General features: G+C 36.9%; 2 protein-coding genes across 2 annotated transcripts; one reads left to right on the forward strand and one right to left on the reverse strand.

The window, feature by feature from the left end:
- Positions 1-8,250: 8,250 nt before the first annotated feature.
- LOC138901700 (uncharacterized) lies at positions 8,251-8,574 on the reverse strand. The gene has a single exon (XM_070189482.1). The coding sequence runs from the start codon at positions 8,572-8,574 to the stop codon at positions 8,251-8,253; it is 324 nt and encodes a 107-aa protein (XP_070045583.1).
- Positions 8,575-14,670: 6,096 nt separating this feature from the next.
- LOC138901701 (protein gar2-like) lies at positions 14,671-17,373 on the forward strand. The gene is made up of 6 exons (XM_070189483.1): positions 14,671-14,807; positions 14,871-14,968; positions 15,637-15,687; positions 16,046-16,478; positions 16,734-16,881; positions 17,020-17,373. Exons 1-6 carry the CDS (start codon positions 14,671-14,673, stop codon positions 17,371-17,373), a joined length of 1,221 nt encoding a protein of 406 aa, XP_070045584.1.
- Positions 17,374-19,575: the final 2,202 nt, after the last annotated feature.

Here is a 19,575-nt window from a genome sequence, read left to right on the forward strand (position 1 = left end):
ATTTCTAGAAAAATCAAAATAATTGACAAAACTATTTTTGGACCTTTTAGGAGCAGTTTCAGGTGAGAAAATAATTACGTGCTCATAGTAACCTGTATATGCAACCTGGTTCTTCCACATAATTAATCTGGTTTTTTAATCATCAAAATATAATACATGATTAGCTCAATAAATTCTCCTTTCTGATAATGACAAACCCATGAGAAAATCAGTCAGCGGCTTGCTCGATTATTCATAAATATTCGGCATAAGCACTAGTTTCATTGATAAGTAGGAATTTTGATTGATTATTTGCACTTTTTAACTTGCGTTTTAGATCAAAATTATTTAAAGGTATTCCCAAAATCTAACGAAATATGCTTGCTTGCAGGAGTGTTAGAATATGAGCTAAAGAAATGAAAATCAACTCAAGAAGGAATAATATTGGAGAAGGATAAAAACAAGACTAAAAGGGCACTGTGCGGACCGCACAATATTGAGTGCGGCCGCAGATAATGAAGAAAATCTTTGATAAGAAATGACATGTAAAGTGCGGACCGCACAATTCTGGTGTGGCCGCTGAAGACAAATATCAGAGATATGGCATTTCAAGTTCAAGAAGAAATGCGGACCACACCATTTTTTATGTGGTCGTATAATCAAGAGCGCGACCGCACTCATTTTTATGTGGTACGCCGAAGTCTCACATAGCCAAAGCCTAAGATCAAGGAGTGCAGACCACACTATAATTGTGCGTCCGCAGAAGTAAGAGTGCAACCGCACTAACAAATGTGCGGTCCGCAGTAGTTGAAGGAGTACGGCCGCAATCGAGAATTATGCGGCCACAGAACTGGAACCTGTCAAGACAGGTCTCGTTGTGCGAACCACACACATAATTATGCAGCCGCACAACCTCCGCAGGGGCATTTTTGTGAGATATTTTTTCAGCTTAGTATAAATATAATATTTTGTCATTTTTAGGGTAAGTCTTGTTTTGGGAGAGCACCTAAGCCGTTTTTCTTCACTGTTTTGAGTAATAGTGTACTAGATTAGCTTCTAAACATTATATTTTCGTTCCCTAAAAAATTATTATGCATTCTATCTTAATTTCTTCTTGTATTACTTTATTTTTCATGAGTAGCTAAATTTCTAGCTAGGGTTGTGGCCCAACCCTAGTGTGGGTACTTAATGGATTTTTGATTTAGGACTTGTTTGTGATTGGGTTAGTGATATTTAGCCTAGTTCTTGCTTGAATTCAAGAATTACTGGTTGCAAACATTGATTCATGCCCAATTGACTTAGTCTCTACTTGAGAAAGAGAGACTAAGTCTAGAAAACCTTGGCTAACAAGAAATTGAGGTGAATTCAAGAAATTGATAGCCCCAATTAAAGGGTTGAATCTAGGGATAGTAAGACCCGACTTGAGCATTTATCACTTGTTTTGTGCAATACCCATTTGGACTTGAGAAAGCCAAATTGGGTAAAACCACTCAAACTACCGAGAGGTATAGAGTGAGTAATTGCGTGTGATTGCTATATTACAACCCCGACCAATCAGGTTTGTCCTAGAGTTTTCAACCCATTAGGTAACCACCTAGGTGGAAGTCACGATCCTAGATATTTTATCATTTAGAAAATAAGCAAAACAAAAAATAGTCTCCTAGTTTTATAATTGCAATCAATAGTTTAAAGTAGAAGTAGAAACAACAAGCAAGCATGTGGAAGTGTATTCTAAGGCATATTATACAATTACACTAAATATATACCTAATCCCAATTCTAACTCCCTAAGGATTCGACCCCGACTTGCGTTGGATTTTATTATTGCTTTGCCCGCCTTACTACCTCTATTTGTGGTGTGAGTTTTGGTGACATCATTTCTATACAAGCACCAATCGGAATTTGTCACGCCGACCAGTGCTAAAATATTGCAATAGCTCCTACATGCCGAATGTGATGAATGAAGAAGCTTTGAGAGGACTGGCCGGTCAACCGTAGTTTGACCAGGCCCCGATGGCCATGAAATGAGATAAAACCACCACAAATCAAAAGTACCATCGAGAGATGTCGTTGGTGTGAATTTTAGCCTCAGTCGAGTAAGAATTGAAGAGGTATCAAGAAAGGGGCAGTTTCAGATTTTCTTGAATTCTGAGATCCACTAATTGTGGATTTTGGGTGGGTTTTTGAGGAAATGGTTGACATATTAGGGATAAGGAAGAGGTGAGGAGTATCTGGTAAAAATTTTGGGCCGATTGGAGGTGGCCCGCCACCGTGGGTCAATTTTCGACCACAGTCAGACAGTGGTCCATAGTGGTGTGAAGGTGGAGGGACGATGATGGGCAGCGGAAGCGATTTCCGACTTTCCAAGAGAGATGAGAAAGAATGGGTATTAGGGGTAGTTTATAAAGATTGAATTTTTATCAACCGTTCTTTTAAAGGGGGGAAAAACGACGTAGCTTTGTTGCAAGACTGCGTTGTTTAGATGGTCTGATGGCAAGGTTGTTTGGACCGGGTATTGGATTGAACCAGAAGGGTATTCTTAGTAAAACTAGGCCTAAAATCGTGGCCCAGTTTCATTTTGAGATTAGCAGCCTTATCATCCTTTCTTCTTCATTTTACAATTTGCCACTAATTAACTAACATATTATTTGTAAAATTAGCCTACTTACTGATTCTATCTAATGAATAACTATAAAAATTATAAATTATCCTACTAATTATGTGACTAGGTAGGTCCTAAAATGTAGAGTTAATAACTAATGTATTTTTATGATTTTGCGTTTAAATGAAAAATACAATTAGCACGCATTTTGAGTGCTAGAAATGCAATTAGAATTTGAAAATGCGGTGAACAAAATAAAACAGTATTTTTTGGTGATTCTTTATGATTTAACATGCTCCTAATAATGCAAATAAATGCAAACAAACCAACATATAAAATATCTTATAAATTTCTAGAAAATTTAAAATAATTGACAAAACTATTTTTGGACCTTTTAGGAGTAGTTTTAGGTGAGAAAATAATTACGTGCTCATAGTAACCTATACATGCAACCTGGTTCTTCCACATAATTAATCTAGTTTGTTAATCATCAAAATATAATTCATGATCAGCTCAATAAATTCTCCTTTATGATAATGACAAACCCATGAGAAAATCAGTCAGCGGCTTGCCCGATTATTCATCAATCTTCGGCATAAGAACCAGTTTTATTGACAACACTCTTTTTCCAATTTGTCCATGTATGCACAAGTTTAAGGGACTCGCTTTTTATTCCTCGCAGTCCTGTAGATGGTTAGGCATAATTGAATGTTAGAACCTGCATACATACAAACTCAATGACAACACCCTTTAATCGTCCAAGTGCTTAAGAACTAGTTTCACTGATCAACATATGTGCACATACTTAACTTCCCTCGTTTGGCATCATCGAAAAATAAAGCGTTAGTAGAGTCAAAAGTTAGAACTAAGAAATATCAAGCTCATAGCCTCTTGGGCTACACTAACATGCACATAAATCAAGAACTCAAACATTAATCTCATGATATTATCCTTCTTAAGACACTCATCAAACTAAGAATACAAAAATTCTTATATGTACCATATTAAGCCTCTTTGACCCAAACCAACAAAAGTAACAAGAACCTAATTCAAATGCCACAAAAAAAATATTAAACAAGCAGAGCACAAAAGATAACAATTCAAAACAGGACTTGACCCGGAATGGACTGGGCTTGGACTTGTCTAGGAAAGACTAAGGACCAGGTTCACTGACTGGAAGAGGGTTATTTCTGCACAACATAGATATTCCCATTATATTATTTCCTTATCATTTCTGTCAATCAATGCAATGCTTCCTTACGTAGTGATTTAGCTTTCCTCTTCACAAACATGATGCCTAACTTCACCTCATGATTTCTCTTTAGCTTTCTTCTTCCTTTAAGCTAGTCACTACCTTATCAAGATTGTCCCTCATTTTTTTCTTTCAAAGCAGAGGAACCTGTTCTTTTTTAGATTCTTTATCTATTTTAAGATCTATAGGCATAATATTATTTTGTTCATCCGTTAATCGGAGCATGCCCTTTTTTTCTCAAGTTCATTAGCAACCAATAGATCTTTAGCAATTGTACTTCCCTATTAGACTAAGGCAGATCATCAATGTCATCTTCTTTGTTCACTTTTTTCTATCCGTTATCTTCCTTCTTTGTTCATAATTTCAGTCCAGCTGGACCAAGGAACCAGGTTCTTGGTTGGACTGCTTCTCTTTGTCAGCTTTAATTTCACCAGCACTTTCGTTTCCAACACCCTCTAAAATACTAGAGTACGAGGTACGACATCTCTGACTTCTTCGGTCATTCTCTCAAACACATTTTCCACCCTTACCGGCAGCTGAAGAACCTGGTTCAGTACCAGGGGCACCTTCTCCCTTACTACTAACTCCATTATTTTAATCTTTTCTCACTTCTTTCTCTTACCCACCTCTACTGTTTTGCACATCATATAATACAATCAAAGGTTTTTTCAAAAACAAATCCACTAGGTATAACAACGTGAGTATTTGCATGTTCTTCTTGAACTCGTGTATAATCAACCCTAACTTCTGAATCTTCCCCCTAAGGACCAACTGCCCTTTTTTCAGAACGTTTAGCTTTTGATTTCTCATTTTCATCTTCATCGGCATTATCAACAAGTATTGATTTTGGTTTTAGGGACAAAGGTTTCTGGGATTTAGGTTTTTTATGCACAAGACTAGAAATTTTGAAGAATTATTTTGGGGCTCAGTGGATGAAGCATCACCAACAAATTTGGTGTGTTTGGATTCAACAAATACAGATTGGGAAAGATTTTCTTGTTGAGGACCGGGATCTTAGATAAAGAGAAAATAAATCAATTTTGAAGTTTACAATCAACCCTTCTAATTTGTCTAGAGTTAAGGAGGCTGACATAGAAAGACCCACTAACTTGAGACTCATTCCCCCTTTCATGCGGACTGTTGGAAGTCATGATTACCTTTAAGACTTAGAGAAGATCAAGATTGGGCGTAGGAACCTGATTCAATGACGTGGCAATTTAACAAGTTAATGCAACCAATATTGGCAAGGAGGTACATACCTAAACGTCGAAAGAACCATTTTTTTGACTAATTTCCTCAATGTGGCAGAGTGTCCAAAATATTTGGTAAAGATATCCAAAATCTGCTCCTGTGTCTTGCAATACTCCATAGAGATGTGACTCTTTTCTACATTATCTCTCAAAAAGTGATGTCTCACATCAATATATTTGCCCTCTTATGATGAACCAGATTCTTTGCCATTTCCACAACACTTGTATCATCTCAAGGTATTGGAACCCGTTCAATCACCACATTATAGTCTTCCAACTACTAATTGATCCACATCAATTGAGCATAACGCGATGCCACAAGAATATATTCAACCTCTGCAGTTGACAAACTACAAAAATTTTCTTCTTTAACACATGAACAAGGTTCTTTTGTTCGTATCCAGTGAGTAGAAGTGCAAATAGGAGTATTGATTGTCTTCACATTATCCGTCTCAAACTAATTTAGCACCTTTATGTATTTCCATCATGCGCATCTAAGATTCACTTCACATTAGATTTGCAAACGCACTTTCTTCTTTAGAAATAATGCATTATCAATTTTACTTCTTGTGAACCATTCCCAAAAAGGAATTTTGACAATCGTTTATACCATGCCTTTAGTGCTGGATTCAATCCTTGTAGAGCTTATGTATTCTTCCTTGTGGTAGTACTTTGATCATTCAGCTTTTTCTAAAAGCCAGCTAGTTCCTATGATTAATCTGTCTTTTTGGTAGGGGTTACAGATGCTATACTTTATTCCTTTCAAATTGATAAAGCTCTTATTTGGGTCTTGTTATGATTTTAGAATTCATAGTGGGTGAGAACATTTTGGACTGAGTGAGAACGTTTGTGTTACCAATTACTCACATGTGATTTCTGAGCTCTATTTTCATCTAAATCAACTGAAGAACCAGGTTCAATGTTACCAGTTAGTTCAATATTAGCTTGTTCAATTTCCCCTGTCAGTTGTACATCACGCTCAACTTCTAGAGAACCTCATTCGTTCACCGGCTCTGCCTTTTATATAATGTTTTCCAAGATATTTGGAATTGGTCCGTAAACATATTTTTGTATGAGTCCGATTTCACCATCATCTTCATTATCCTGCAAAACTTTCTCAACCAAGTGATCAATTTTATCATAAATCTTATGAACACGTTTTTCAATATATAATTCTTTTATTATACACTTTATATGTCTTACTATGTGATGAATACCCAAGGAAGACACTCTCCTCACTTTTAACATCAAGGTTACCTAAGGCCTCTTTTCCATTATTATACACAACACACTCACGGCCAGAAGCTCTTGGATGAGTTAGATTGGGTTTTCTACTTTTAGTGATTCATAGGGGGGTTTTCTCCAACAAAAGTCAAATCATGCACCTATTAACTATGTAACATGAAGTTTTTATGGCTTCAATCCAGATGTGCACATAGAATAATCATCAATACTCACAAACACATATCGCTTTCCTCCTCTATTTTGAACCCTCATTGGAATATACAAATCCATATACAATAGCTTTAAGAGTCAAAAAGTACTTACCACTTTTCTGATTTGAAGGAGGACTTTATATGTTTACCTTTAGAACAAGCATCACATATTTTATCTTCCTTGAACCTGAATTTTAGCAGACCAAGAACCAGGTCCTTTGTCACTAGTTTGTTCAGAGTAACAAGCTTGCATGTCTTAGACGCTTATGTCATAGAAAAGAATCATCATCCAAAGCAGTTAGACAGGTTAGTTTATTCCTTAGAAGAGACTTAATATAAACTTTGTAAGCATTTTTGTGCCTTTTTCTTTGAGAACCAGGTTTCCAGAATTTTAATTAGTCATAATACACATACCAGAAGGGAACAGAACTTGGTTCCCTTTATCACACACTTTAGAACATTATGTTTTAATCTTTTAACAAACAAATACACTTTCAATCGCATGGTAGTGGGACTTACCAACCTATCTGTACTAATGAATTGATCTTTCTTACCAAATGCCACACTCCATTCTTTGAAGGCTATCAGTGAGAGGATTTGTTTCTCTAGTTATGTGCCTCGAGCAACCAATATACAACTCCAAGTACCACAATTGGTTGCTCCCTCTCTCCTTAGCCTGCAAAACTAGATTAGGTGTTAGATTTAGGAACCCAGACAAGCTTGGGTCTCTTTATTTGGGTAAAAGGATGAATTAGATTCTTTTTTGCCCAACCTAGCAATATAGCATTTTTCAATAAAGAACTAGGTTTATTTGTTTTCCTTTTCTCAACATATTCAGTATTCTTTGGGGTTGCTTGAAATTTGGCCTTACATGAAACTTTAAAGTGACCATTGTTACCATAGTGTGTGCAGAGATAATTATTAGGGATAAGAACATACTTACATTTGGGATTATATAAAGCCTTGACCTTTTATGCCCTAGTCCTTTTCTATTGATACTGTGGTTTTCATGCAAAGTGGTTAACATCTTCGAGGAGCTGTTCCACTTCAAAGTTCTTTCTAGTTCATAGCTAATCTTGTCTAGGTTCTCCTGAAACAACCTACGTTTTTCATGTTCAGCACAAAGATCATTTTTTATCTTTTTCAATTTGTTCTCTAGGTTTTTCTGAATCTCACTAGCATGACTCTTTCCTTTCGCAGGTGCATCAAGAATAATTTTATTTTCAATCTCTAAAACTGACTTTTCATTACCTAAAGTAAGAACCTGATCTCTTAGATCTTTAACAGCTCTTTCCAGGATTTTGTCATTTACCTCCAGGTCTTTATTATCAACCTTAAGAGAAGCATATTCATTTATGAGTTGTCCCTTTTCAGCACAGAGGCTATGATATGCATCAATCAAGATCTTAGATAGAGAAACCAATTTTTTTGGAGTAAGTATGAACCTTTCCATGAGATCGAGAAAACTTAACTCACCTTGACCATCTTCGACTTCTGAATCTGAGTTTGCCATCAATGCACATATATTTTCATTATCTGAGTTGGAATCATCTACAACCATCATAGATTGATCTTCCATCTTGCTTTCATTATCAGATTCATCGCTTGAGGTATTTCCCATGGAAGCTAGTGTCTTTCTCACAATCTCATCCGCTGTCCTCTTTTGCATCTTTCAATCAAGGACCTGATACTTTTTTTGTTCTTTCACTTTGTCAAGATTATTTATATTCCACTAGAACTCCAACATTGGATAATCCTTAATAAAGTGATCAAGGCTGCCACACTTGTAACACCCATCTGAATTACTCTTTTCTAGATCCTTTGTTTTGGAGGTTCTTCCCTTTTTATGGAAACCAACCTTTCTTATCATCTTTTGAAATCTACGTGTCAATAGTAACATATCATCATCATCATCATCATCATCATCATCAGTTCCCAGCATTTCAGTGGCCTTGAGAACCAGGTTCTTATCCGTGCAAGGTTTAGCCATATCACGATCTTGAGACAACTTTAGCTCATAGGTCTGCAAGTTTCCAATAAGATCATCCATGGTCATTGTATTCATATTTATTGATTCAATGATTGAATTGACCTTGCTATCCCAGGAAGGTGACAGAATACTCAAGAGTTTTCTAATGATTTTGTGTCTGGGAATAACTTCTCCAAAAGAGATCAATTAATTTATGATCGAAGTAAGTCGTGTATTCATCTCCTGCATAATGTCCCCTTCTTCCATCTTGAAAAATTTATATTGGCTTGTGAGCATATCAATCTTAGATTGTTTGACCTGGTTCGTACTTTCATGAGCAGTCTGCAAAGCATTCCAGATTTGCTTAGAATTAACGCACGTAGAAATTCGATTGTACTCGTCAGGTCCAATGCCACAAATAAATATCTTTTATGCCTTGGAATTCTTCTGCACAAATTTGATATCTTCATTATTATACTTCTCCCTGGATTTTAGGCCAATAAATTTATCCTTATTTTCTTTTGCCATGAGAACCTTTGGACCTCTTTCAACGATATCCCATAGTTCTAAATCTTCGTTTTCTAGAAAGTCTCGCATTCTTTCTTTCCACCATCCATAGTATTTTTCATTGAACAATGGTGGCCTTATGGTTAATTGTCCTTCTTGAACACCTGGACTTGCAGCCATCTCAGATCCTTTCAAGGTGTTAGCCTTCAGTTGAAAGAACCTGCTCTTATACCAATTATTATTTTAGGATGTACCTAGACACAAGGGGGGATGAATTGTGTCGTACCCAATTTTTGCGTGCCAATGAACCTGGTTCTTTGACTAAACTATTTTGACAGAAAATTGAAAGTGAAGTGCAGAAATATAATCGACAAAACAACTTTTACGTGGAAAACTCCTTGCTCAAGGGAGTAAGAAATCACAACCTACCCTAGTAGGATTTTTCCCAAAACTTTACTAACTTCAAATAGAAATTTTAGGTTACAACTCAATAACAAAGGGGACTAACTCTAGTACCCTACCCCTACAACCAACCCAATTGTAGCTAAGCTTTAGGTTATAATTCTATAACCAAGGAGACTAACTCTAGTACCTTTCCTCTACAATCAACTCGATTATAGCTACCCCTTTCTAAACTAACTCTAGCTTAGAAAGCGAAACAAAATACTTTAAAATTTGATCACCATGTTTACACTTCTCAAAAGCAAAATAGGTTACAATTTAAGAACAATTGACTCAACCTAAACAACTAAAGAATTTCAGCAGTTTCGTCTTCTAGACCTAGTTCTTCAGTTGAGCAGCTTGAATCCTTGAAAGTACCTTCTTTCTATGAATGCTATTTTTCTTGAATGATTCTTTGTATTTTCGTGAAATAGCATTATCTTCAATAAAAGCAACGTGATGATTTATATAAGCATGAGGTTGGACGAAATCCTTCTCCAATTTATGCTCCAAACCTTAATAGAAATCCGTTAAGGAAAATAAATCTTTTAGGATTTGGTTTCCTTATTTATTTCAAATTCCTCAAACCTTTTCCTTAAATGCAAGTACTTCCTTAATTATTGAATCCATTTTCAACAAGAATTCCTTCAGCTATTATTTTCCTAGTAGCCCACAAATTTAATTCTTTAAGAAATCCGACTTATATTAGGATTTGACTTTCCTTAAAGATTCCTTCGCATGCTCTTTCTTTCCATACAAGTATTTCCATAATTAATGAATACTTGTTGACTATGAATTCCTCCAATTATTACCATACTTTCAGCCCACAAAATAATTCCTTCAAGGAATCCAAATTGCAACAGAATTCTAGCTCAACCTACTTAGACTAGGAATAAGCTTCCAGCTTCTGATTAGTATTTTCAAGGAACCTGATTCTGTTGATATTTGCATGACACATCTACAACTCTGTATATGAGCACAACAAATTTCTTCATGAGATCTGATTCGTTGTCAGTTGTTGTTTAATAATCAAAACTACTTTTGAGCATAGACTCTTCAAACATCTGCTTCAAGGGACCTGGTTCTTTCATCGACAACGTAATATATCAATACACCAATCTAGTAGCATAGTAATATGTACATGTGTAACAACTCGACTGGTTATCTTGAGAATTAGTGTCCCGTTCGGTGACTTAAGGTCTTGAGCAACTTCATATTATGTATTATGACTTGCGTATATGGTCGTATTTGGTTTTCGAATAATTCGGGATTGATGTGGAAGAACAATTCTTATTTTAGAAGCTTAAGTAAAAAGAGTTGACCGGAGTTTGACTTTTGTGAAGATGACTACGGAATTGTATTTTGATGATTCCAATAGCTTCGTATGGTGACTTTGGACTTAGGTGCATGTCTGGATTTGGATTTGGAGGTTCGTAGGTTGATTTGATGCACATTGGTGAAAGTTAGAAAGTTGAAGATTTGGAAGGGTGAAAGATTTGTCTGGGAGTTGAATTTACTAATATCGGATTCGGATTGCAATTTCAGGAGTTGGAATAGCTCCATTGTGTCATTTGGGACTTGCATGCAAAATTTGACGTCATTCCGAGCTGATTTGTTATGATTCGGCGCGATTTGTAGAAGTTGAAAGTTCATAAGATCATTAAGTTTGATTTGAGGTGATTCGTAGTTTTGACGTTGTTTGATGTGATTTGAGGCCTCAAGTAGGTCCGTGTTATGTTTTGGGATTGGCTGGTATAATTGGACGGGGTCCCGGGGGCCCAAGATGTGTTTCAGACGAGTTTCGGATTTTTTGGAACCTTGTTGCATTGCTGAAGGGCGTGGTTACTAATGACATCACACTTGCGGATAAAGGACCGTAGATGCGGCACCGCATATGCATCCAACAAGGTGCAGATGTGTACTTTGTGGGAGAAGGCAGGGACCGCAAATGCGGTATTCCTATTGCAAAAGAGGAACCACACATGCGATAGAGGTGTCGCATAAGCGTGAGTGCAGGAGCGCCTTTACGATCGCAGATGCGGTCAATGACTGTTGGTGGGTTTCTCACGGGTGTGAGATATTTGCCACAGAAGCGACCTTGTGACTGCAAAAGCGGAATCTCTAGTAGAATGTTTATAATTCGAGGGTTTGCCCATTTTTATCATATCTTGAGTTGTAGACCTCAGTTTTAGACGATTTTGGAGGGGTTCTTCACAATTTGGATTGGTATAAGTGTTCTTTACCCGCATTTGATTATATTTCATGATTCCATATTTGTTTTTATCATTTAAATTGGTGATTTGAGTAGGAGAAATTGAGGATTTTTGTAAAAACTTTCAAAAATATAAAATGAGGATTTGACGGCCGATTTGAAGTCGGAATTGGATAAGTTTGGTATGGTTGGACTCGTATCGGAATGGGTGTTAGGATTTTGTGAATATTGTCGGGATACGAGGTGCGGAACATGGGTTGTATTTTTAGTTTTCATTAAATATCGAAGATTTATTTTTTGGAATTATTTCCTATGATTTTTATTTTTGATATTAAGTTATTTTTGCTAGATTTGAGCCATTTGAAGATATTTTTTTATAGGAGAAAGTCATTTTATAGTATTGATTTGGCTTCTTTGGGGTAAGTATCTTGCCTAACATTCTGTGGGGGAATTACCCTTAGGATGTGAGTCGTTGTGCTATTTGTGTTATGTGAAAGCTGTGTACGCGAGGTGACACGTGCGTAGTCCTGATTATATGTGAAACTTGACCGCTTTAGACTCTTAGGCTTCTTTCATGTATTTATTTGGAATTTGTTATCACATGTTATATCTCTTATTCGTCATGTTTACTATCATATGCTTATTTGAAGTTGTCATTACATGTCACATCATTTACTTGTCAAGTTTACTCTTATATACTTTAATTGAAGTTGTTACCTCTTTTATCATTATGTGACTTCTTTTATTGTTGAGTTACTCTTAATTGAAATTGTTGTAACATGATATCCTTTCATTGCCAGATTATACTCATGCATTTAGACGTAGTTTCTAGTTCGTGCCATCTCTTTCATTGTTAGCCTATTTCATACACTAGAATCCGAAGTTTTCCCTTTCATGGAAATCCCTTCATAATCGAGTTTATCCTTAAACAACTAAATGAATTTGAAGTTATTGAAAGTCATTAATCTATATTAATTGAAGTTGTGTTTAAATGGGGTATTGTTCCTAGTTGAGTTACTTTTCCGTTCATTTTATTGTCAATGAGATTTTATACACATTGTGTTTGAGTCGTGAGCTATTTGTTGTGGAAATATTGATGTTGTTGGTTCTTTGGAAAGGTTGTGACCTATGGGCACTTGTGGTACGAGTCGATATGTCATGTTGTTGTGATGTTAGCGCACGTGAATTATTGTGTGGATTGGTTATTGTTATGCGGAGTATAAGGGTGGCATTTCATTGTAGTTGTTGTTATGCGGGGCATAAGGGTGGCATCGCACTGTTGTTAATTGTGCGGAGTGATACATATGGCTATTATGTTATCGTCCGGGTTGAACGATAAGGGTGGATATTATACGGAGAGATATGGGTGGCTATCAGAGTGATACGAGTGGCTAATGATATTGTCGGGGCAGAGTAATACAGGTGGATATAAGTGAGACAAGGGTGGAAATATCAGGGATGATGTATGATGGCATGCATACATTGTTTTGGTTGTATTCGTGTGATGGTGTGTTTCTCCTTGTGTATGTCATTTACCTTACGTGATTGGTTGTGTTGCTTCGATGAACTACTCGATGATTTTGATATTACTTGTTGACTTGAGCTGTAATAGTACACTCTCACAAGCATACACCGTAGCATGCCACTTATACTAGTTCATGAGTATGAAACTTGACATCTATTGACTATGCCCATGTATTCTTATGTTATCTTCTTCATGTTGATATTGATCCTATGACCATGCCTGGCAAATGGTGATAGTGAGCTTGTGACCATACCAGGCAGATTGTGATTGTGAGCCTATGATAATGCCGGGCAGATTGAGATATTGGAACGTGTGTTGTCCATGCGTTTGTGATTAGAATTGTGGCACAAGGTGCCATGAGTATATGATTTGTGATTATGAGATGAGGTATCTCAGAGTAATGTTGTTGCGAAACTTGTGTCAGAAAAGCTTGATTAATTGGCTGTTATTGTCTTCCTTATTTGGTTTTAGTGGTACTTTCACGGTGATCTTATTACTTTACTCTTTATATAACATGTTGATTCTTGTTGCCATTTACTCATTCCTGTTTTCATTATTAGCTTTGCACTTCTATACTGCACATGTTATTTTGACTAGTGTGTGTCTTGACTTATACCTCATCACTACTCTTCTGAGGTTAGCCTCGATACTTACTGGGTACCTACCATGGTGTACTCATACTACACTTCTTCACATTTTTGTGTAGAGCCAGGTATTGGAGATGTCAGACTCAGGCGGAGTTAGCTTATTGATTGCGAGGATTCAAGGTAGAGATGCTTGGTCATCGCAGTCTCTTGGAGTCCTTTCCTTTTGTTGTACTGTCAGCTTCTTATTTGAACAATACTGTATTTTGATCTTTGAGATCTTCCTATGTATTCAGCTAGAGTTCGTGACTCTGTATTACCTAATCTTAGGAGGTTGTTATGATTATTGTGGCGTAGGCTTATTTCGCTTTTATTTCGGTATTCATATTAAAATTTGTTTTAAATTATCATTGTTAAAAACTAGCTTAATTATTGTAAATAATCGGCTTACCTAGTCTTAGAGACTAGGTTCCATCACGATACTTGTGGTGAGATTTTGGGTCGTGACAAGTTGGTATCAGAGCTCTAGGTTCATAGTTTCTACATGTCACGAGCAAGTTTAGTAGAGTCTGGGAATTTGTACAGAAACGTCTGTACTTATCTTTCATTCCTGTCATGCAGATTTGTTGATTTTGAAGTTTGAGCCTTTGTATCTCTATTCTCTCATAGATGGTGAGGATTAGCGCTACCAGATCAGCCGGAGGTAAAATTGACAATACTTTATTCTTGAAAGAAAAAGGTAAAGATCTCTTGGTAGTTCAGATATATATATTGATGATATAATCTTTGAAGCAACTACTAATAAGTTAAGTAAAGAATTTGCTAAACTAATGGGGAGTGAATTTGAAATGAGTATGATGGGCGAGCTTACTTTCTTTATAGGCTTAAAAATTAAATAAAATTCAAATGGAACTATGATCCATCAGCAGAAGTATGTGAAAGAGTTGCTTAAAAGGTTTAAAATAGAAGACTCAAAAGAAATTGATACACCTATAGCAACAACCACAAAATTGGATATAGATGAAGCTGGTTCATCTGTTGATCAGAAGTTGTATAGGGGAATGATTGGCTCTTTGTTATATCTCACTGCTAGTAGACCTGACATTGTTTTCAGTATAGGACTTTGTGCTAGATTTCAAGCGAATCCAAAGGAGTCTCACTTGACTGCTATCAAGAGGATCTTGAAATACCTAAAAGGCACCATTGACCTCTGTCTATGGTATCCAAAAGTAGTAATTTCAACTTAGTGGGATATGATAATGCTGATTATGTAGTATTTCTTGTGAGTAGAAAGTGCGCCTCAGGTATGCCACACTTTCTTGGCTCATGTCTTGTGTCTTGGGCCACCAAAAAGCAAAAGTCAGTGGCCTTGACTACTGCTCAAGCTGAGTATGTTGCTGCTGCCTCTTGTTGTGCTCAATTATTATGGATCAAACAGTAATTAATGGACTTTGGAATTGATGTAGGTTGTATCCCCATCTTTTGTGACAATACCAGGGCAATTAGTATGACCAAGAACTCGGTTCATTACAAAAGAACTAAGCACATAAATGTTAGGCACCATTTGTTTTAGGGACAACTATGAAAAGGGTTTGATCATTGTGGAAGTTTGTGCTATTGACAAGCAAATAGTTGATATCTTCACAAAATCTCTAAGTAGAGATCACTTTTAAAGGAACATGTTAGAATTAGGGATGATTAAGATCACTTAAAAAGAACTAGTTCTAACTCAAAAATTAGTTAGACAATTTGTGAATTTTGTACATAATTAAATTAGATTTTGTTCAGTCTCATACTTTCACTAGTATACTCTTGTGCCATGTGCTAAAATGTCTCTTTAATCTCTAATGATATTATCTTTATTTTCTTGAAAAATTCAGACTTACACAAGAGATTTCTCAATGAAGATTCTAGTTCATCAAGATTGCATGGTACGTACTCTCCACTCTGCATATTTTGAAATAATTATATTTGGATTATGATAAAAAAGAGAGTACCATTTAATCCCAACCTTCATCGAGCTTATCCGTTAAAAGAGAACAAGTTTCACCCAAGGAGAGTCCGAAACACTATAAGTGCCTAGATTCTAGGGAGAGTCCTCAACGTCTTTTCAAACTGACACCCAGTTTAATTAGACTTCTGAGTTTCTGGAAAAGTTGTTGTTACCCAATTGAACTCCCCCTATTTAAATTTGATTTGGACTTACCCATTTCTCCATTTCTAAACTACCCTGCCGTAAAAAAACTCTCTTTCTCCTCTCATCTCTTCTAAACACTCATCCAACCACAGCAACGGCAAACCCTTATGAGAATCCCTTATCATCACTCAAGAAAACTACACCCACACCATCTATCACACCTTCAATCACACCCACCTCTAAGAAAGGAAGGTTCAAGATGATTGCTCGTAAGGTAGTCGCTGGAGGAGAACAAAACAAGAAAATCATTGAGCAGTTAAAAGCAAGTCGGGCAGAAGAACCCCAGAAATCTGAAGAATCATTTAAGTCTGCAACTGAGGGGGAAAAAACTATTTCATCTGAAATAGAGAAGGTAGCATATGGTCCTAAAATTACATCTGAGATAATTTTTGAGGTTGCTGAAAATATGGAAAATAGGTTTGTTTTGGTAGGAACTATGACTGGGTTTGAAATCACTGAATCTGAGAAAATTTGTGGTAAAGATAAAAGAAAAAAGAAAAAAAGAGTGAGGGTGCTCAAGGTGAGGTGAGGGGAATGGGAAAAGATGGAGTGGCTAAATCTTCACCCACTCCTATTGGTTTGACTGAAGAAATATGAGCTATGGTATTGTGGAGTGAGGTATCTACTGGAGATGAAGAAAGTTTGAGAAAAAAAAGGAGGTAGTGGGTCTGGAGATGCAAGGTATGCTGAGGGGTTTGTAAGGTTGAGGAAGAGATTCCAAGAACCTGTTCCATCTGTGAAGGAACCCCTCAAAGACCTATTGAAATAAGTGTATGACAGTTACAATCCTAAACGGAAGAATAGTTCAGGAGTTAAAATCCCTGGAACTGCTAGGGCAAACAAGAAGAGAAATGCCTCCTCTTCTATCTCTATAGAGACTCCTCCTACAAGAGGAAGAGATACAAGGAGTCAGAAGAAGGAGAGTGAGGCTGAATAGGAAAAAGCCCTAGAAGAGAGTAAATGAAAAGTTGTTGCAAAGGGAAATAAGTAAGTGGCTGAGCCTCTTGTTGAGGCAGTTGAAATTGAGGAGATGGACCTGGTTCTTCATGATGAAGACAATGCATAGGAGGAAGAGGTTGTGACTCCAAAGACAAAGAAACGAAAGACTTCCAAAAAGAAGTCCCCTTCAAAGACAGTCTGCAGAACCTTCTACCTTGGTGAATTGAACCATGTCTCTAGAAAAGTGAAAGTAGTGGAGGAAGAAGAGAGTGAAGAAGAAGAAGAAATCGATGAAGAACAGGACAAGAAGGAGAAGTTTGGTAAAACAACCATCTTAAAGGGAAGGCTCCTCAGGGACTTAGAGGAGGAAGGCATGGTCATGCTGCTACAAAAACTACAACTGCAGGGTTGGAAGGACATGGTCCTTCAGATGGATGGAAGGCTTGCCAGAGTTGAGATTGTAGATTTCATGGCAAATTGAGAGATAAAAAATGGCAAAGTCACCAGTGTGGTGAAGTGAGTGACTGTGAGCTTTGACGACAAAGAATTGGGAGATATTCTGGGTGTACCTACTGAAGGGTACAATGATTACAAAAAGCTCAAATGGCCAAGCCTAGAGAACTTCCCCACCTCCCTTGCCATTACAAGAAAGTTTGCTTACAATGAGTTAGAGCTAGAGGCCAAGGCTGTATAGAAAAGTGAGATGAAGCCACCCTACAAAGTGTTGTTTAAATTTGTTAACAAGGTCACGCTGCCCAGGCAGGAAAGAAGGCACATTGCCGCATTCATGGACCTGGTCCTTATGGAATGCCTGGATTGTGAGAGGCAGATTAATTGGACTGGGCTTATTATCCAGCTCCTTGATATGGTTCTAAATGGTACTGAAACTCACGCCATACCCTGTGGTTTCATTCTCACCACCGTACTGGATCACTTCAAGGTTCCCTTAAATAAATGGGATGTTAGTACAAACAAGGATCACTTTGGAGAAAATACCTTGACTATTTGTTACTATGAAGTCCATGATGTTGCTAAAGAACTTGGTTCATCCAAAAAGGTGCCCGTGAACCGCAAAGTGAGAGCCTTGGTGCAAGAGAGCGGGGCTAAGGATGCTGAGATTGAGAGGCTGAAGAAGAGGTTGACTGAAGTAGAAACTGAGAGGGATGCTCTCAGGGCTGAGCTTGCAAAGGAGAAGAAGAAGAATGAATGCATTCTTCATGATATGTTGAAGCTACTTCAGGCCAAAATCCAAGAACCCAGTCCTTCCCAACCTTGAAACCATCCTAGCCTAGTTACACAAACCAGTGACCCGTATGGGATTGTTTTTGTTCTTTTTGCTCATGATGCAGTATCTTTATTTTTCTTTATACTTTGTGGATGACTACTATCAATGATAATCAACTATTTTTGTGCTCTATTTTTTTGTTGATGCTTCTTAGATAGCTAATATCATTAGATTGATAAATGATACTTGACTCCATGATTGCATTTGAAGTAGCCCTAGTGTCCATGAGTGATATCTATTAAAATATAGTTATCTAACATAATTATGCAACTCTTCGATGATGCCAAAAGGGGGAGGAGGTTTTTGCCTTTTACTTTGGACTGTGATGTTTATAACCTAATGAACTTGGTCCTTGGTGATTTGTGACTTTAAAATAGAAAGTGTTCTAACATTATGTTGATGTTGAGCTGAGTTGAAACAGGGCTTACGCATATGAAAAGCACAGAGTTTGTCATCATCAAATGGGGAATTTGTTGGCCTAAGTGAAGTTTGTTTTGATGATTGACAGAGGAACTCCAGCATGAACTAGGTCCATACATAGTGTACACAAACACGGGCAGATACGAGCACAGGGCATGCATGTGAAGGAGATAAGTTTAAGTGGTTATATCTGATATCTCCTGAACGAAAAGGTTGCATAAATGATAAGGAAAATGACTCCTTACTCGATGAGAACTCTATCCTAGATAAAAGAGGAGTTATAAGTTGAAGATAACTAGAACTCTTCCATCCATGAAGAGTAAAGAATTAGACTTCTAGTTATTTCCTATTCTACTAACTCTATATATTTCAGGATATTCTCATTTTATAGGGATGCATAAACGCTGATGTTAAACATGAGTTGAGAGCAAAATAGCAAGGCATTTTGCAAGCAATTCCTGTGTGATTCAAGTGTTCGAACCTGAAGCTACATGAAGCGGATAGAAGAACCAGTTCCAAGTGTCTGTCTTTTATTCTAGTTTCATTATAGTAGGGCTTTTGAGTTGTACCTTTCATCTTTATCTAGAAGCATTTGTACTAGGTACTCTGAGTGTAGTATTCAAGTTAGAGTTAACTTGAAGTTGTTGCAACAACTAGAGGGTGGTTGCCATAAAGGGTTAGAGGTAAATGTTTTTTTGGCTCAGTGATTTAGTGAAGTGTTGTAAAACATCCTACTGGGTAGTAGGTCGTGTTTTCTTTTTTCACCTTTTGAGCCATGTGTTTTCCACGTAAAAATACTTGTGTTCTTTACTTTCTGCATTTATTATTCAACAATAGTAGTATAAAGAACTCATAAAAGAACCATGCCCTTCTATAATCTGTGCATCCAAAAAATTAGACACCACACAAATCACCCCTCTCTTGTGAGTATTGAAGTATAAAACATAATTATTTCATACACTAGAATCCGAAGTTTGC

This window comes from Nicotiana tomentosiformis, chromosome 11, assembly GCF_000390325.3.
Source record: "Nicotiana tomentosiformis chromosome 11, ASM39032v3, whole genome shotgun sequence".
Lineage (NCBI taxonomy): Eukaryota > Viridiplantae > Streptophyta > Magnoliopsida > Solanales > Solanaceae > Nicotiana > Nicotiana tomentosiformis.